Below are 19,376 nucleotides of genomic sequence, written 5' to 3'. Positions count from 1 at the left end.
AAAGTGGATCCAAAGTTTAAGTACAGCTATCTGGGGCCATTTAGTGTTTGGGGCAGTCTTCTCTAAGCCCAAGAGCACCGCTGTGCATAGACCAGAGCAGTGACTGATGTTCAGAATCAAATTATGTACTAAGAGGAGAAGAGAATGAGAAGGGGCAGCTAAAACGTTCCTGAACATAGTGTTTGCCACTCATGATACACAAATTATCTCATTTAATTCTTAAAACAATGAGGTGAGGCAGGCTTTGCTCTCCACTGTCTGTCAGTGGGAAAAGTGGGGCTCCAGGAATTGTGTGCCTGAGTTAGCTGGCAGGCATATGGCAGAAAATCTGCTGTTTGACTATTTTTTTTCCCAGAAAGGTTAGAAGCTATGCTAAAATAAATTTTGTCTTCACAAAAATTGACTAATGTTCTAAACAAAATGTATTATCATTCAAATGGAATAAGCTTCTGTTTTCTGGAAAACTCTCTTACAAGAAACAGCTACAATAGGACAGTAGCTGGTTGAAGAACTGTCAGAGCTGATCTGATTTTCTGCTCTGAACTTTCTGCTCAGTGCTGCCTCTTAATTATCACGAGTGAGAAAAATCTGCCTTTCTGTCTGAACAGAAGGCCTTTTCATACCCTCACTCTGCATCTTCTTTTTTCTTTCAGACAGAGTCTCACTCTGTCACCCAGGCTGGAGTACAGTGGCATAATCTCAGCTCTCTGCAACCTCTGCCTCCTAGGTTCAAGTGATTCTCCTGCCTCAGCCTCCCAAGTAGCTGGGATTACAGGTGTGTGCCACCATGCCCAGCTGATTTTTGTATTTTTTAGTGTAAGTACAGGGTTTCACCACTTTGGCCAGGCTGGTCTTGAACTCCTGACCTCAAGTGATCCTCCCACATCAGCCTCCCGAAATGTTGAAATTACAGGCATGAGCCACTGCACCCAGCCACTCTGCATCTATTGATTCTTACTTAACATTCCTTCCTGATAAGTGGAGCTGTCTCCTTGCCACAACCTTATAAGACTGAGAAAGCTTCCAAAAATCTTTCTTTTGTTTTGCTAAGAGCGGAACTTCAAGAATGGACTTTGAGTTTTGTCCCTTTGACTTACCAGCTATATGTATTTGAAAAATTTCATCTATGAAATTTAGATAGTAGTGCAAACCTCATAGGGTAGTTGTGAGAATAAAATGATATATAAAAATGGCCACACATATAATGGGGCCTCAATATACATGGAATCTCTGTCAGTAAAAGATGAGAGTTGTGAAGTCTCACAGGCTCTGCCATTGATTAAATGACCCGGGATTACTAGCGTGACCCTTTTATTCAAAAGTCTAATCTCCAACCAGGAGATTCTATTTCTATTCTTTAAACAAAAAAAGTTTCTATGGACAAAATTCTATTTATTAGAGAGAAGCCCAGGAGACTGCCTACTTTTCTTCAGCTGGGATTTGAGTAGGTAATTAAAATACAAGAATTTTCTGTATTTTCCCCCAACAGTTTTGTTTGGGGCAACATTGTAATGTAGTTGCTGGAAAATGACTATGATCTGAGGTTGTATTATGAGAAGTACAGGGTCTAAAATGAGGGAAGTGAAGGTCCTGTGTCCTCAAAGGAGTCTAGTGAAGAGATAGTGTGATCATTTCCTCCAGGCAGTTGAAGGGTCTTTGTTAAGCAATGTCTATTTAACCTTCATATGCTTTGCTGAACCAATGGGTGGAGACCACAGAGAGGGGATCTGAGGTTAGTCAAGGAACAAATCTTTTAACTCACATGTACCCCAATGAGCTGCTCCAACTGCAGCCTGGGCTTTCTGGGTTATTAAGGGAGTTTTAGAGGGATCGCCTCTGGACTTGGGATGAGGGAAGTGCCCCTCTGACTCTTAGACTTAATGGTAACTTTTCTCTAACATACAGGAAGTGTTGGGAGCTCTGGCTACCCTTCCGTGAATAGACCCTCACTTTAGCCTCCTGGAGCCTAAGTAGAAAGCAACAAGTACCTTCCCAGAGTCCAGAGCAATCTCAGGCTCCTCTTGCTATATCCTCCTGGCCTCTCACACCGACCCTGCTGTAGCCCAAGGAACAAAAGGGGTGGGACATGAATTGTTTCCCAGTATGTCCTTCTAATGCAGGTGGCTCCCAGGGATGAACTGAAGGATGGTTTAAGGTTTAGTTTAGAATGCGTGCATTCCATCAATGCACAGAGGCCATTTCCATCCACCCCTGCTCTCTGTAGTCACTTCCGGATATTTTGATGATGACGGGAACATGACCACTATTTAGAAACTTTATTTGGAACCCAATTTTGATGGAACCTGACAGTCCTACAAAGTGGGACTTTTCTGCTTCAATCAAAGCTATCAAAAACCATGATTTTCCTGATATAAAATGATGGCAATAAGAATTAGAGTCAAGTAGGGGTGCATTAGAACCTTCTGATAACTTTTTTCTTTAATTGGAAAGCAAGCAATGCAGTTTTGTACCCTTGAAGTCAGCAGACCTAGATCCAGGTCTGACTTTTCTCCCTGACTGATTGAACTTGGAAAAGTTACTTTCCCTCTCTGATATTCAGTTTCTTTCTCTCTAAAAGGAGGATGATAAACCACCTCCCAGAGTGAATGTGAATGACAATCAAATAAGATCCATATAAGGTCTAAAAATGTAGGCAACTTTTTTTAGGATCGGAATTTATACACACCGTGTTTTGGATAAAGATTCAGAGAGATGTACTAGTTTGCCAAGTGGCATCTCACATAAACTGCACACTTAGGTTAAATTGTCTTGGCCTCTTAAAAATTGCTCCCCCTAGGTTGTGTTTTGAGGCATGGCCTCAGCTGTTAGTAAAGATCTATACAAAAATTAGCTTTATGAAATCTCTTTGTTGTAGAAGTTATGTTGATACTAAGCTGGCTAATTTACAGTAATCTCCATATGGGACTTTTTTTAGAGTTACAGACTAGAAAATACTTTGTTTCCCCGAAGATCTGGTATGTTTTCTCCTTATTGATAATGAGAGTTGTACAAATAACCTTGTTGCCCTTTCCTCTTGGGCTGCTTGGAAGTTCATAGTGAAATTTTCAGCTCAATTACGTATACCGTTAGAACCTTTGGTCTGCTTGTCTACATTCTGTTCCTTTTATCTTCAGAAAACATAATTTATATTTTTCTCGGCCCTTATATCTTAATTTTTATTCAGTACTTATTATTTTATTATATATGTTATCCATAACTACCTTGGATCCTTTGATAAATAACAAGGAAGAAGCCAAAAAGTAATTAAAAATGTCCTAAATCCTCTGATAAGAGGAAGCCTGACTTCCCCGCACCTATCTTCCAGGGCACGGAGCCTTGAACAGTGCAACTCTCGGTTCCTTCACAGTTGCTCCATCTTTTGCAGGCATATGAGGAGAACATGTATGGTAGTAAATACCAGTGGATCATCCCAGGCTGGTACGAGCCTTCCTGGTGGGAACAGGTGCACGTGGAAGCCAACTCATCCCGCTGCCTCCGGAAGAATCTGCTTGCTGCCATGGAGGGCTACATTGGTGTGGACTTCGAGCCCCTGAGCTCCAAGCAGATCAAGACCATCTCAGGAAAGGTCAGTGTCTTGGTCCCCGTTTCAACCTTCCGGCCCACCTCTTTTGATCATCATCTAATGACATGGGCCAAAAGTGCACATGTATTGTCCCGTGTCACTTTGAGCAAAGCACTTGACCTCTCTGAGACTCTTGTGCCCATAAAATGAGGTATGTACAACCCTCCACTGCTTACCTGTCTAGGGAACTGTGAGAACCAGATGAGATAAGGATATTGTGAAGCACATAACACAGTACACACGTTATGTATACACATGTGGATAGAGTCCTGGCATCAACTTCAGGGCTCTTTAGACTCTGCAAAGGTTCATCCCATGCTCCTCTTACCCAAGATGTCATTCTCAGTTGTGGTGATGCTCTCCTGGAGGGGAGAAAGAATTCCTTAGGTAAACTTTGGGAAACACATGCTGTAGAGCTGCCAGACTGTGTCAAACCCCGATTTTGCCACTACCACCTGTGTGACCTTGAACCTGAGTTCTCCAAGCCTCTGCGTCTATATCTGTGTGGATATACCTTTTTAGGGGTCACTATTCAGCTACTATTGTAATCTTGGGATGTCCCTTCTATAGATAGATATATCTTCTGTATCTCTGCTTCTATATCTGTGATAATCCACTCCGCAGGGGTTATTAGGACTGATGGCAGCTGGTGCAAGCCATTAGCATGGTGCCTGGCACCTCGATGCTGTCACGACTGGGAGCAGGACCTCAGGCAGAATGTGTCAGCCTCAGGACCTCTGCATGCTTCCATGAGGGTATTACTAATTCCTGCCCTGCTCACCTCATAGGGCTATTGTGAGGACCAGGTAATAGAGGACATGTAAAAGTATTTCCAAAGTACACCATTCTCTATTGCTGTAAGTATTATCAAAGATCAGGTGACGATAGCCCTGGCAAAGTTGTCACATCCATTTCTCAATTCTGAACAGCAGCCAAAATTCAACACAGCAGTGCATATAATTCTTTTCTGTGTTCAGATAGTTAAATTCTTTACCCAACCCCCAGGGTTCTTACAGACCCAATTTTATATCAAAAAAAGCTTTATAATAAAGAAAAAATATATGTATATAATTTTATGTATTATTTCATCTTAGTCAGAACCAACTCTACAGAAATGATTTATTGATTTGTCAACATGGCAAATCATTAGGACATATTTTGTAAACAGCTCTTTAGCTCATACCAGCACCTGGTTAGAAAATGTTGAAAGAAATATTTTCACACCAAAGTCAATGCATATATAACATTTTTTTGAGATGTTGAATAATGAGCAGAAATAACTCATTTATTCAGTAAGTGTTATTTTTAAAGGTGTCAAAATTTACAATTTATTAAGATCATTGAGTCCAGGGATATCCTGTATTTTAACCTAAAAATATCATAAAATTTCAGGAAAACACAAAACCTAAGGGGAAAAAAAATCCATGAAAGCAGGTGGTACAATAACTAAATGGAGAGCCTTCAGGAAGACCAAAGACTTAAATGATTGCACAGAAGATCTGTGAGGCTGTCAGATGAGAGCCATGAGACACTGCAAGAAGGACCTCTCTCAGATGTAGTTCGAAGGGCGTGGCTTTCAGCCAGGGTGGGAGCCATGCAGGGCTGTGACCAGTACATGAGAGTGTGTTGCAGGAAGATCCTTTTTTGTGGTATGTTTTGGAGGAAATGTTTTGGCATTCATAACAACATCCCCTAGATGTTGTTACAAATTACTGACTTCCCTTTTCTAAATTTTTTGATGTGGGGCTGGTGAAGAGGTTGATCTCTCCCCCATCACTGTCCCATGCATGGGACACCTTGGGGCTGTTCACCCCACTGTTTCAGGAAACCCATTCACGAGCCCCTGTCCCCTGGAGGGGACAGGACCATTGAGGTGGCTTCCAAAAGTCTAGGAGACCCAATCCCTGTCCCCATGGTCTTTGAAGTAAGCAGAAGCATTTCTTACATTACCCTACAGTTATGAGATGGTTGAAGTTACACAAAATTTGCAGCCTCTTTGCTTCTTGGAATCAGAGGGTCCTAGGGCTGCTCCTAGATGTCATGGAGTCCATCTTCCCAACAGAGTCTCAGATCTTCCAGTAGCAAAGGACTCATTATTTCTCCCTTAATTCTCCTACCCCCAGGTCCCACTAGAGCTACTCAGATCCTCTTGCCCCCTCTGCCCCATGTAGATCCTTCAGTGACCACAGAGTCACTGGTTCTCCAAACCAAACAGCACCAGTCCTTCCAATTGTTAGTTCACAGGCCCAGGGCTGGGACTAAGTATGAAACTTAAAAGGGTGCCAGATACCTCAGTAATCAAGATTAAACAAAATATGTTAATGCAGTTTTTAAAAATGCAAAAAAACCTGTGATGAACAAATTATCAAAATTTCAAATAAAGACCAGATTCACAGGAGAAGGGTGAAGAAAGTGAGGTGAGTCATGACAGTGCAAGGTAGGATTTTATCTTTATTTAAAATTCAGATGTTTTGTTCATCATGGATTTCTTGCATTCATTTTTATTTTTAAAATATGCTATTAAAATATTTTTTAATCTTGATTACTGATATGGTTTGGCTCTGTGTCTCCACCCAAATCTTGTCTTGAATTATACTACCATAATTTCCACATGTTGTGGGAGGGACCCATTGGGAGATAATTGAATTGTGGGGATGGTTTCCCCCATACTGTTCTCATGGTAGAGAATACGTTTCGTGAGATCTGAAGGTTTGGTAAGGGGGAACTCGTTTTGCTTGGCTCTCATCCTTTCTCTTGTCTGCTGCCATGTGAGATGTGTCTTTCGCCTTCTTCCATAGTTGTGAGGCTTCCCCAGCCACATGGAACTGTGAGTCCAATAATCCTCTTTCTTTTGTAAATTGCCCAGTATCAGGTATGTCTTTATTAGCAGCATGAAAATGGACTAATACAATTTACCAAGATTTTTTGGCTCTCCCTTAAATTTTGCACCTGAAATTTGTGCTTTATTCACCTCACCCTAGTACAGCCCTGCAGAGGTTGTATCTGTCAAACCCCTCCCCATGCTCAGCCTGTCCTCTTACATTTGCTCTTGTTAAATCTCCCAGGATACAGATGACTCCTGGTAGACAAAGTCACAGAAAGGGGCAGAACTGTGGCCCCTCCAGGATGCATTCTCCAAGGTTCCCTCCTTTGTATGCCTGTCTCTAGCATCAAGCTGTCCCAGCTCGCTCATTGGCAATAGGGGTTTTCTGGTAGAAGGAATAGAAAGGTCATAGCTACCTCCAGAAGCACATTCTTCAGTCCTTTCCCATTGGACTTTCCTGTGTTGGGATGAGTGTGGACCTTCAGGCTTCCTGAGACCGTTTGGTGCTCATTCTTCTGGGACCTCATAAAGACAGCCTCTGGACCCCTGCTTTGGGCCCAACATCAGTTATTTCTCTCCATTGAGACTCCCCATTGCTGTTCTACTCCCACAGAGTGACTTGACATTGGTGATTTCAAGTGTCAACTTCCATTTTTCAAGTCCTATTTGGTTTGTTTCCTTTGTGAGCATTTATAATTCTGGCTTGATTTCTCCGGTGATGGCTTGGCCTCTCCAATAGGGACAGTCTTCCCCTGTAACTGTGCCCCTGTTGAGGCCCAGTGCTGGGCCAAGGCCCCAGATGAGCTGTTCACAGCACCCTGCAACCTCTGGAATAGCCCTAGCCCTCCATCAAAGGCACAGGCCCATCCTTTGGAAAACTTTGTAATGTTTTCTGGTAAGAAACTTCTGTGGCCACCCATGATTATTTATTCAACCCAGCAAATCTAGTGATCCTTCTACTTAGACCCAATGACCCATGAAAATCTACACCCATCTTATTACCACTGTGCTGTGAGCACCATGACAAAGAACTTGGAGTTGTAGGGAAGCACTGAGCTTAGCCTGGAGGAAGGAAAGGTGCTGCAGAAAAATAGGAGAGCTCCTCAGAGAGCCCAGCTTCATAGCACTGCTATTTCTCTCCCCCACCCCCACAAAGCTCCTGTTCCTTGATACTCTTCTAGGCACTCATGGCACTGGGAGAAAGCGCTATGGTAGAGGGGCATGAGCTCAGAAGGAAAGGCCTGGTGGCCCATGAAGGGGCCACTGGCTAGACTTGAATCATGGCCCCAACACTTCTCAACTGGGTGACTCTGGCAGGTGGCTGGTCATCTATACCAACATTCATACCTCTCCTTCCCTCTTCTGAGTTCTGTAACACAACAAACCAGAGTTCATAATGCAACTCTGATTTTTAGCCATGTAATGTTGCTACTTTCTGGAAAATGTATTATTCATTTCCCAGCCTTCCATGCTAGATATGGCCAGGATTGCAAGTCTGGCCAATGAGATATAAGTAGGAAGTGTTACGTGGGACTTCTAGAAAGGCTCTATTGAAGGAGGATATTGCCTTTCTTTTTCTTTCTCTTATGTGTTGACTGGGAAATGGATGTGATGGCTGGATTTCTAGTAGCCATTTTGGACTTTAGGTGCAAGATGACCTTGAGAAGGAAGTATCATTCTAGGATTGTGGAGCATAAAAATAGGAGTCTGGGTCCTTGATTACCTTGGGGAGCTGTTAATAGCTGCATTGCCCAGCCTCCTCACAGACATCTTTTATGTGAGAAAGAAATAAACTATCTCATTTAAGTCTGTTAATTTGTTTTTTTCTGTTACAATGCAGCTGAACCTAAGAGTGATACACTGATGTTGTGCAAGTCTTTTAACCTTTCCCAGTTTGTCTCTCACCTATAAAATGGGGTAATAAAAGCTGTTTCACTCTCTAATCTGTAAGATTAGATGAGGTTATATAGCAGAAAGTATCTTAGCAAGTGCAAACACATAGTAGGTGCTCAACAAATTTTAATTGTCTTCCTTTATCAGCATAGGAACCTCAGGGGTAGGCGGAACGAGTAGTGAGATTGATGGAGACTTTATAACCCAGGTCATATGAGATGAGGAGCAATGGAAGGATTGGGATTACTTTTGATAGATTAGTTAGTTATTTTTATTGAAGGCGAGCACCCATGTAACTACCACCCAGGTCAAGAAAAAGACTATTGATAGCAATTTAGAAACTGCCTTTATATGTTGCCCCAGTTAATATCCACTGCCAGATTAGCCATTCTTCTGACTTCCTTTGCCATTCAGATGCCTGCTTTTGAACTTTTGGACTCCACAGCTTTTTTAAGTATCTTCAGATTTAGGGAGTGTATTAGTCCTTTCTCACACTGCTATCAAGAGATACCTGAAACTGGGTAATTTATATAGAAAAGAGATTTAATTGGCTCACAGTACCACAGGCTGTACAGGAAGCATGGCTGAGGAGACCTCAGGAAACTTACTGTTAAGGAAGAAGGCAAAAGGGAAGCAGGCATGTCCTACATGGCTGGAGCAGAAGGAAGAGAGTGAAGGGGGAGGTGCTATACCCTTTTAAACAATCAGATCTCGTGAGAACTCACTATCATGAGAACAGCAAGGGGAAAACCTGCCCCTCTGATCCAGTCATCTCCCAGCAGGCCACTCCCCCAGTGCTGGGGATTACAATTTGACATGGGATTTGGGCAGAGACATAAATGCAAACCATATCAGGGAGGATTTGTCTTTCTGGTAGTTATTCTAGTTCACCCTTAAATAACCACCATCTTCTGTCTTTGCCACAGTTTCCTCATTCTGCCTTTGCCACAGAACCTTGCATCAGGGCATGGGTGAGGCAAAGGCACAAGTGAAATCTGTTAATTTTTCTCCTTTTATTTAGTCATCTTTACAGTTTTGATGTTCTCTGTCTTTAGTTATTAATGTGATATGATTTTGTTTAGAATGTTTGTGGCTGCAAAGCTAGTTAGTACAGTTTAGGGAGACTTGGGAAAGTTAATTTATACACAGCCTCCACTGTCTTCAGCTACATAGAAGTCCTCTAACTGGTGTGTTTTAATGAACAGAAATTCTTTATTTTAATAGAACCCACTTCAAGGCTGTAAAAATGTTTTCCTTTCTTGTGTTTTAGAAGCTTTATTGTTTTACTTTTCACATTTAGATCTATAATTAACCTGGAATTTCATTTTGTATAGGTGTGAGGTAAGGATCAAGATTCCTTTTCTTCTTTTCTTTTTTACATGGATATCTAATTGACCCAACATCATTTATTGAAAAGTCCATCTTTTCCCACACTGTGCTGCCATATTGTTTTGTCATAAAATGACTTTATACATTTGGTTCTACTTCTAAACTTTATTTTTTCTTTTCTGTTTGTCTGTTTTGTCACCAAAATTTCTTAATTTCTGTAGCTTTATAATAAGTCTTGGTAACTACTCATATAGGTTCTCCATCTTAGTTCTTCTTCAAGACTGTCTTGGCTATTCTTGTCTCTTTGCATTTCTATATACATTTTTAAATCAGGTTGCTAATTTATACACACATACACACAAACTTTCTCTGGTTTTTATTGGGATTTTACTGAATCTGTAGATCAGTTTAGGGAAAACTGACATCTTAATATTTAAAACGTCTTTCAATCCATGAATTGTGTATATCCTTGCATTTAGTTAGGTCTTCTTTAATTTCTCTCCAAAATGTTTTACAGTTTTCTGTGTAGAATTACTGCACATATTGGCTGAGTGCAGTGGCTCACACCTGTAATCCCAGCACTTGGGGAGGCCAAGGCAGACGAATCACTTGAGGTCAGGAGTTTAAGACCAGCCTGGCCAACATGGTAAAACCCTGTCTCACTAAAAGTACAAAAATTAGCCAGGCTTGGTGGTGCCCACCTGCAGTCCCAGCTACTTGGGAAGCTGAGGCAGGAGAATCACTTGAACCCAGAAGGTGGATGTTATAATGAGCCAAGATTACCCCACTGCATTCCAGTCTGAGCAATAAAGTGAGACTCCATCTCAATTTTAAAAAAGAAGAAGAAGAAAAGGAGAAGAAAGAATTATTATACTTATTTTATCTGATTTATTTCTAGGCATTTGATATATTTTGGTGAACATATGTGCACATTACTATTGGGTGCATACTTGGGATGGAATTCTGAGTCATAGAGTAGCCATATGTTCAGCTTTAGTAGACTCTGTGACAAACAGCTTTCTAAAGTGGTTATACCAATTTACACATTCACCAGCAGTGATTGAGAGTTCCAGTTGGTTCACATGCTCACTAACTTTTGGTGTGTCAGCTTTTTAATTTTAGCCAACCTAGTGGGTGTGTAGTGGTTGATGTCTTGTTTTAGTTTAAATTTGCATTTCCCTGATGACTCATGAAGTTGGGCATATTTTCATATCTTCATTGGCCATTTTGATATCCTTTTTGTGAATTGCCTATTCAAGTCTTTTGCCCATTTTACCTGTTGGATACTCTGCTCGTTTCTTACTGATTTGTGGCATTTCTTTTTAGATTCTAGATATGAATTTGACAGTTATATGTATTACTTACATCTTCTCCTATTCTATGGCTTAACTTTTCATTCTGTTGATATATTTTGATGAACAGATATTTCTACTGTTAATGTAATCTAATTTATTAGTCTTCTTTGTGATTAGTATATTTGTGCCTTGTTTAGGCATTTTAAGGATAGGGAGGGGGAAAAGCATTGAGAAATAAGAAATTAACATAAAAGACACAAGGGATATGTTGAAAAAGTGTAGTATATATATATAATTGTGTCCTGGAAAATGAGGAAAGAGAGACTAGACAGAAGCAATATTTGGCTTGGTTATTTTATTTTTTTCTCAAATTATCACCCTGTCTTGGTGATTTGATTTGGATGTTTGTCCCCTCCAAATCTCATGTTGAAATATAATTCCCAGTGTTGGAGGTGGGGCCTGGTGATAAGTGACTGGATCATGGGAGTGTTTCCCCCATGAATGGTTTAGCACCATCCTTTTGGTAGCAAGTGAGTTCTCACTCTGAGTTCATGTGAGATCTGGCTATTAAAAGTACTTGGTACCTTCCCCCTTGTTATCTTGTTCCACCCTTTCTATGTGCCACACCTAGTCCCCCTTTGGCTTCTGCCATGATTGAAACCTTCCCAAGGCCCTCACTGGAAGCAGATGCTAGCACCATGCTTTTTGATTGTGCACCTGCAGAATCAAGAGCCAGTTAAGCCTCTTTTCTTTATAAATTATGCAGTCTCAGGTATTTATTTATAGCAATGCAAGAATGGTCTAATACACCCACGCACGGTGATGAAGATATTTTCCTATCTTGTCATTTAGAGGTTTTGTTATATCTTTCACAGTTAGATATAGAATCTGCCTGACATTGATTTTATGTATGGTCTGAAATAAGATATTCATCTTTATGAATAATCCATTGATTCAAGACTATTTATTGAAAAGGCCATAATCCCCCAACTCACCACTCATGCTACAGTGTCACCTTTGTCATTAGTTAAATAACAGCATATAGTGTTGATCTATATGCAAGCTTCTGAACTTTCACTTATCTTCCTTTGGTCTATTTACCTATCTTTTAATCAATATCACTCTGTTTTAATTACTGAAGTATAACTTGATACCTTGTAGTATAAATCCTTAATCTTTGCGCTTCTTTAAGATTAAGAAAATCTCATCCAAGAAGGATGTTCTTGGCAGTGATGTCATTTTTCATTTAGATCTACTAACACATTTACACTTCCTATTACTTTTTCTTTCCCACATTTCTGTTTTTCTGCTTATTATTACTATTATTTTTCTGCCAGAAGAACTTCTCCTTGGTCTTTCTTTTATGGCTCTTCTGGAAACAAATCTAAGTTTCTGGCTGTCCAAAATATATCCTACCTTTAATATTGAGAGATGTATCACTAGGTAGAGGATTTTAGATGGCTTATTATCTTCTTTCAGTACATAAGATGTCATTCCATTGTTTCTCACTTCCATTGTTTCTATCAAGTCAGCTGTCTGACTTGTTATTGCTCTTTTGAAGTTAATGCATCTTTTTTTTTTTCTAGTTACTTTTAAGATTTTGTTGTCGATTTGGTCTTTGGCAGTTTTACTACACTGTGCTGAAGTGAACTTTCCTTTGTGTTCATCTTGCTTGGAGTTCATAGAGCTCCATAGGATTTCACATATCCGTGGATTGATGTGTGTTGGGGAAAATAGAATAATATCCTTTGAAGTATTGCTGCTTGTAGTCTCTCTTTTCTCACCTTTATGATACAATTATACATATATTGTACTTTTTCAATTTATTCTATGTCTCTTATGTTCATTTCTTATTTTCCAAACTTCTTTCTCCCTATGCTTCAGTCTGAATACAAATCTGTATTCAGTTCACTAATCTACTTTCTGCTGTGTCTAATGTTGCTTCACCTATTTATTAAATTCTTTATTTCAATTGTTGTATTTTTTATTTTTTGAATTTTTATGTTACTCTTATTTGTTTCATAGCATTTAGTTCTCAGATGATATTCTGCATCTTTTAATCAATTTTATTGAACATATAAACCTTGCTTTTTATTTTATTTTTGAGATGGAGTCTCACTCTGTTATCCAGGCTGGAGTGCAGTGGTGTGATCTCGGCTCACTGCAGCCTCTGCCTCCAAGGTTCAAGCAATTCTCTTGCCTAAGCTTCTCAAGTAACTGGAATTACAGGTGCCTGCCACCATATCTGGCTAATTTTTGTATTTGTAGTAGAAATGGGGTTTCTCCATGTTGGCCAGGCTGGTCTTGAACTCCTGACCACAGGTGATCTGCCCACCTCAGCCTCCAAGAGTGCTGAGATTACAGGCATGAGACACCATGCCTAGCCAACCTTGCCACTTTAAAGTCCATGTCTAATAATGTTAAGATTTGGATCACCTATGAATTTGTTTCCATTACATGTATTTTTCTCCTCTTTCCTTCCTTGCTTTTCTTTTTAAAAACATTATCTGTTCCTATCTCCTGGTGTACCTAGTAAATTTTGCCTAAATGCATTGTATATGAAAAATTGTAGAGGCTATGGATAGTGATATCCTTCTCCAGGGAAAACGTATTCCTCTTCAAGCAAGTAGTTATAGCAGTGGCAAATTGCCTTAAGCCAGTGAAGAACTGAGGTGATTCCAGGTTTGGTTTCAGTTTTTGTAAGGCCCAGTCTATTTTGGTTTGCCCCGATTCCTAGTGTTTGATCCTTCAATGTTCTCAACTAAAATCCTAGGCTATTTACTGACCCTGGACTCCAATTTTTATTTTCCCAATACTATGAAACTCCAAATAATTCCTTTTATTTTCTTGGCTCTTTTGCTTGGCTTCTCAGCCTCTTGGTTTTTGCAGCTTAATTATCAAATGTTTTAAGTAAAAATGCCAGTCTTAATACCAGGCTCATGTTTCCGTGGTTCTCTTTACTCCTGCACCTTGGCCATGCAGGTCTTGCTACCTTGGTAGCCCAGAACTACAGTTTTTGGCTTCCCATCCCTGAGGGGCTGCAGAAAGGTCTGATCCAATGCTTTCTGTTTCTGTGACTAGCCTTCTTACCTACAAATCAGAAAAATGCCTCAAAAAGAAAACAGCAAAGAATGTGGGGACCATCTCAAAGCATTTCTCTTCTCTGCAGAATGTGGGATTCTCAGTCCTAGCTGTCCTGGTTGTTTTCTGATGTCTTTCAATAGCTATTTTAATATTTTATTCTGCTTTTCTTTTCCCTATCAATTCTTGATGGGAGCTTTTGTGAGCTATTTCATCATAGAGTGGAAGTTTGAACTGAGATTATTTCACTTGAGGAGAATGCCAGATTAGAAAAGGGGAGGCATCTCCCTGTCTTTGGCTGTCTGGGGGCTACTGTGTATTGGCTGTCTGGGGAGCAGACGTATATTGTGGCTCCAGGAACATGTAGCATGTTGAATACAAGTTGCAGGGAGAGAGGTGCAAACTCTGCATCTGGAAAAACATCTCCTTGACATCAGGCATTCCTTAAGTGGAAAGTTCTGCCTGAGAGACATAGCGAGCTTCCCAACAGTGGAGGGGTGTAAGAAGAAACTCAGCAACCACCTGGAAGTTGCTATTGAGAAGATCCAATAATCAGATTGCAGGAGGGACTTCATCAATGGTTACCAATTTTTGTATGCTTGAAATCTGAGATGGTTTTTAAAAATATAGATGCCTAAGTTAACTTACTCACTGACATACGGAACCAAAACTCAGCCCTGGCATTTGCTTTTTGTTGTTGTTGTTGTTGTTGTTGTTGTTATTATTATTTTTGAGACAGAGTCTCACCCTGTCACCCAGGCTGGAGTGCAATAGTGTGATCTTGGCTCACTGCAACCTCTGCCTCCCAGGTTCAAGCAATTCTCATGCCTCAGCCTCCCTAGTAGCTGAGATTACAGATACCTGCCACAATGCCCAGCTAATTTTTTTGTATTTTTAGTAGAGATGGAGTTTTGCCATGTTGGCCAGGCTGGTCTTGAATTCCTGACCTCATGTGATCCACCTGCTTCGGCCTCCCAAAGTGCTGGGACTGCAGGTGTGAGCCACTGAACCCAGCCCTGGCACCTGCATTTTTAACAAGTTTCCCAAGTGATCTACAAACTGGAGTATAGGACCCAGCAAACCAAATATCCCGTCATGTACTTCCAAATGAGACACTGTGATTCAAACCTCCCACAGGGATGCCTGCAAGAAAGCCTGCCAGTTTCGTTTCTATGGGGAGCAGTTGCAGATGTGGAAGAGAATGTGTCCTTCTCCTGCCCTCTCTTCTGTCCATAAGGCTCCCCTCTCCCAGAAAGGAAGACTCAACTTGTTTCTGTTGGGATGACAGACTCATAAAGTTTAGTCACATTGTAGGTTAGCAGGCTTGTGTGGGCTAGCCTGGGAACCTAATGACTATTTATAGCATAGTGTCTGTGGGAAAATATGTTCCAATTTCCAACAAATACCTTTAGGAGGAAATATGCTGGAGTCCAAACTGTCAGTAAGTAGGACTATCTACATAAGTTCTTTTCTCAGAAACTTTTAGCCTCTCATGATAAACTTGACCTCAGAGGATAGTCATTAATCAGCATTCGCTGTCAGCTTTACAGTGGAAGAAATTCTTCTGTCCTGAATAATTGGAGGCGTTTTAAGAACAACTATTACTTTTTCTCCAACAATTGGGAGTGTGTTTCTTCCTGCTGTCATTGTCTTGCCCAAGGGAATTGGTGCTGGCATTGCCTGGAAACAATGATGAATGGCCTGAGATACCATGTGGCAGCAAGGACTTCTTCAACATGGTGCTTGCAAAGACAGTGAGAATTGAGGTCACTTTCAGGACTTAGCCGCACCTGGGTCCCATTTGAAGGACTCTGCCCACAGAAATCTGGTAAAGAGCCATATTTCCAGTGTTCTTGGCCCTCATCCTGATCCTTGTACCTGGGGAGGACAGTTTTTTGAGATAGAATAGATGAATTTCCAAGTGGCATATGTAAAGTTTCTATAGGGCATTTGTTGACCTCAAGGCCAAATTCAATAGACAATATGATCTTGATCCCCTTATTGTCCAACAAAACAAGACTGTATCAAGGAAGTTTAAAATTAAGTTCAAGACCAGCCTGGCCAATATGGTGAAACCCTGTCTCTACTAAAAATACAAAAAAATTAGCTGGGTGTGGTGGTGGGTGCCTGTAGTGCCAGCTACTTGGGAGGCTGAGGCAGGAGAATTGCTTGAACCTGGGAGGCAGAGGTTGCAGTGAGCCAAGATCACACTATTGCACTCCAGCCTGGGTGACAGGGTGAAACTCTGTCTCAAGAAAAAAAAATTACACTTAGTTACCACCCAGTGAGACCACACTGGGACTCTTTACCTCAAGTCTAGACCTCACACTTTTAAAGGATCAGAGAAACTTTGAAGGCTTCTCCAGTGTCGTGTTCTGGTCAGGGAGATGGTGTAGAAATGTCATCTGAATGTAATTATTAGGTTGAACAAATGGAATTTAAAAATGGACACCACCAACCCTTGAATGCTGTGGTATGCATCAGAGAAAGCTCGTAGGAGCAAAATGCAAGAGAGGAGAAGTCAAAGGGCCCCCATTTCTGTGATGCTTAACACAGCTAATTAGAGAAACATGCATCCAAGTCATGTTCAAATCCTTTTAAAATGGTCAGTAGTTAACAACCAGATATAGACACAAATCACATTTGAAAACTCAAAGAAAATATAGCCAAGTAGTAAAAGATGGAAAAATAACAAGGAGACAATGAAACAAAACATTAAATGATGTGACCATCACCACAGCAATATGGCATGGGAAATTCACCTAAAATAATTAGGAAATTTCACATAAAAATTAAGATTGCTGGTTAATACTTAAAATAATCTCATTCCAATCATTAACCAGAGATATGCAAATTAAGATTAAAAGAATACTTTTTTCTTAACAAATATATATGCTTTTCTTAAACTGACAATTATGTTAAAAGTTAAAATACCTATTGTCAAGGACGAAGGGAAATGAATAGTTTCATACACAGTAGGATTGCAACTTTCTTTTTTTTGTTTTTTGTTTTTTTTGTTTGTTTTTAAATTTTTTATTGCATTTTAGGTTTTGGGGTACATGTGTAGAGCATGCAAGACAGTTGCATAGGTATGCACATGGCAGTGTGTTTTGCTTCCTTTCTCCCCTTCACCCACATTTGGCTTTTCTCCCCAGGCTATCCCTCCTCAGCTCCCCCCACCACTGGCCCTCCCCTTTTCCCCCCAATAGACCCCAGTGTTTAGTACTCCCCTCCCTGTGTCCATGTGTTCTCATTTTTCATCACCCGCCTATGAGTGAGAATATGCGGTATTTCATTTTCTGTTCTTGTGTCAGTTTGCTGGAATGATGGCACATATACACTATGGAATATTATGCAGCAATCAGAAATGATGAGTTCGTGTCGTTTGTAGGGACATGGATGAATCTGGAGAACATCATTCTTACAACTTTCTATATTTGGGAAGAACAATTTTGCCCCACAATGTGTGAATAGGTGTGCTCCTGTGTTTTACAGACAGAGAAACTGAGGCCTAGAAAGGACCTACAAGATATTGTTTGAGATTCTGGTTGTACCTCAGTGATTGAGACAAATCACATCCCTGACCTCGTGGAGCTTATTTCTAGTTGGGTGGGGAGGGAGGAATGAAACAAGAGACCATAAGCAAGTAAACACATAAGGAGGAAAAATGCAGGGAGTGACAAGTGCAGTAAAGAAGATAAAAACCCCTACACTGGGTCAAGGAAGCCATCCCTGAGAAGTGACAGGTGCTGACATTTGAATGCTGAGAATATCATGCCAAGAGCTGGGCAAGGAGCTTGCTGGCAGAGAAACAGCTTGTGCAAAGCCCTGAGGTGCAAGCCAACTTGTTATGATCAAGGGACCCAAAAGGTTTAAGGAGAGAGAGCTTCATAGTGGACTGTTCCTCCTTCTCCCGGTGGAGTGAAAGTGGCAGGGATGACTATGAGCTTCAAGAGCCAGCTGGAGGGGAGTGTGGGTGGGTGGAGAGATGGGAGTAACAGGATGAACTCAGGGAGCTGAACTGGGCTAGACGTGCGTCTCTTTGAGGAACCTGGGATTTGGAGGGAGTCTTTGCCCCCTGTGTATCTTGAGTGATGAGCAGAGTGGTGGTAGCTAGAGAGGATGCATTTCCGAGGAAAGCTGTAAACAGTTCAAACCTGAGCCTTCCAGGAGGACCCTAAAAGAAAAGAGGAGGAGGCACACTCATGGCCAGGACTCATTCACATTTGGTCACTCAGACTTTGTCACCTGCAGGGTCCACAGCCGGAGGCACTTGGCACTCACCCCCAGGCATCTGTGTGGGTGACCCCACAGGAGACTCCACTTTTTGGCCCCGGTGGGCTCCAGCCACGGAAGACACAGCCTTTGATGGCCCAGCTCCACCACCTTCCTCAAAAACACTAGATGTGGCCCAAACAACATCTGGTGGTTTTCAAAAAGCAATTAGGACTTTAGAAATCAAAGAGGAAAGAAGTAGCCAAGATGGAATGGGAGGCTAGTCTGGCTATACACACACAAATACTACACACACACACACACACACACACACAATCACACAGAGGCTACACACACACACACGCTACACACACACAGGCTACACACACACACAGAGGCTACACACACTCACACACGCTACACACACACAGGCTACACACACACACACAGGCTACACACACACGCTGTGTAACCTTGGCCATGTCTCTGGACCTCTCTGTGCCTCAGGTTATAGACTGACTGTCTGTGACTGTCCCTAAGGGGCCCTCCTCAGTATAAACTGACAGTGGTCATTCTGTGGTCCTGTGTGTGATTTTTCCCCAAGGAAGGTTTTTCCAAAGACCAAGCCATGGGTCCTGGTGACATTTCTGGCAGAGGCGTTCAGAAGTGCTTTGAAAAAGGCCCATGAAGGATCTGAGGGTAATGGGTCCCCCGGGGTGGCATTCATCTGGAAGTGCAAGTTCCAAGGACTGGAGTAAAAAGGCAGTTTCGTTACTTTGTGACTACAATCAAAATGTTAATATCACCAATGAAATGCTTTTATAAAATTCAGCTCAATGGGAGAAAAAAAAACTTTTTTTCAATGCTGGCCTATTCAGACTGTTGTATTATTGAAGGTAGAAGAAATAGCAGGAGGGACAGAAGCTACCTGACACCTGAGCCCTGGGCCCTGCCCTGCATCCTGCTCTCTGAGAGGGCCTCGTTCAGGCCTCTCAGCACTCAGAATCTGCGAGGCCACGGACATGGCCCACTCAGACCTGCACTTCTTCCAGCTTCCAGACCGTGCCCTGAATTCTCTGCCCATAAGCTGGGGCTGCTTCCAGGGCCCAGGGAGCCTCTTGCCCCAGTTCTTGAGGGTAGACTATGCCTTTTGGGA

The 19,376-nt window shown here is 41.4% G+C and overlaps 1 protein-coding gene across 2 annotated transcripts in view; it reads left to right on the top strand.

The window, feature by feature from the left end:
• Positions 1–19,376, top strand: part of GABBR2 (gamma-aminobutyric acid type B receptor subunit 2) — a 423,612-nt gene that overhangs the window by 232,375 nt on the left and 171,861 nt on the right. For both annotated transcript variants that reach the window (XM_035253005.3, XM_078373143.1), the window contains one exon: positions 3,386–3,586. In XM_035253005.3, the coding sequence (XP_035108896.1) occupies positions 3,386–3,586 (201 nt within the window). The remainder of the gene's footprint in view (positions 1–3,385; positions 3,587–19,376) is intronic.

Source organism: Callithrix jacchus, chromosome 1 (genome assembly GCF_049354715.1).
Source record: "Callithrix jacchus isolate 240 chromosome 1, calJac240_pri, whole genome shotgun sequence".
NCBI classification, from domain to species: domain Eukaryota; kingdom Metazoa; phylum Chordata; class Mammalia; order Primates; family Cebidae; genus Callithrix; species Callithrix jacchus.
The sequence above is the reverse complement of the archived record's forward strand: the minus strand, read 5'-3'. Positions and strand labels throughout refer to the sequence as shown.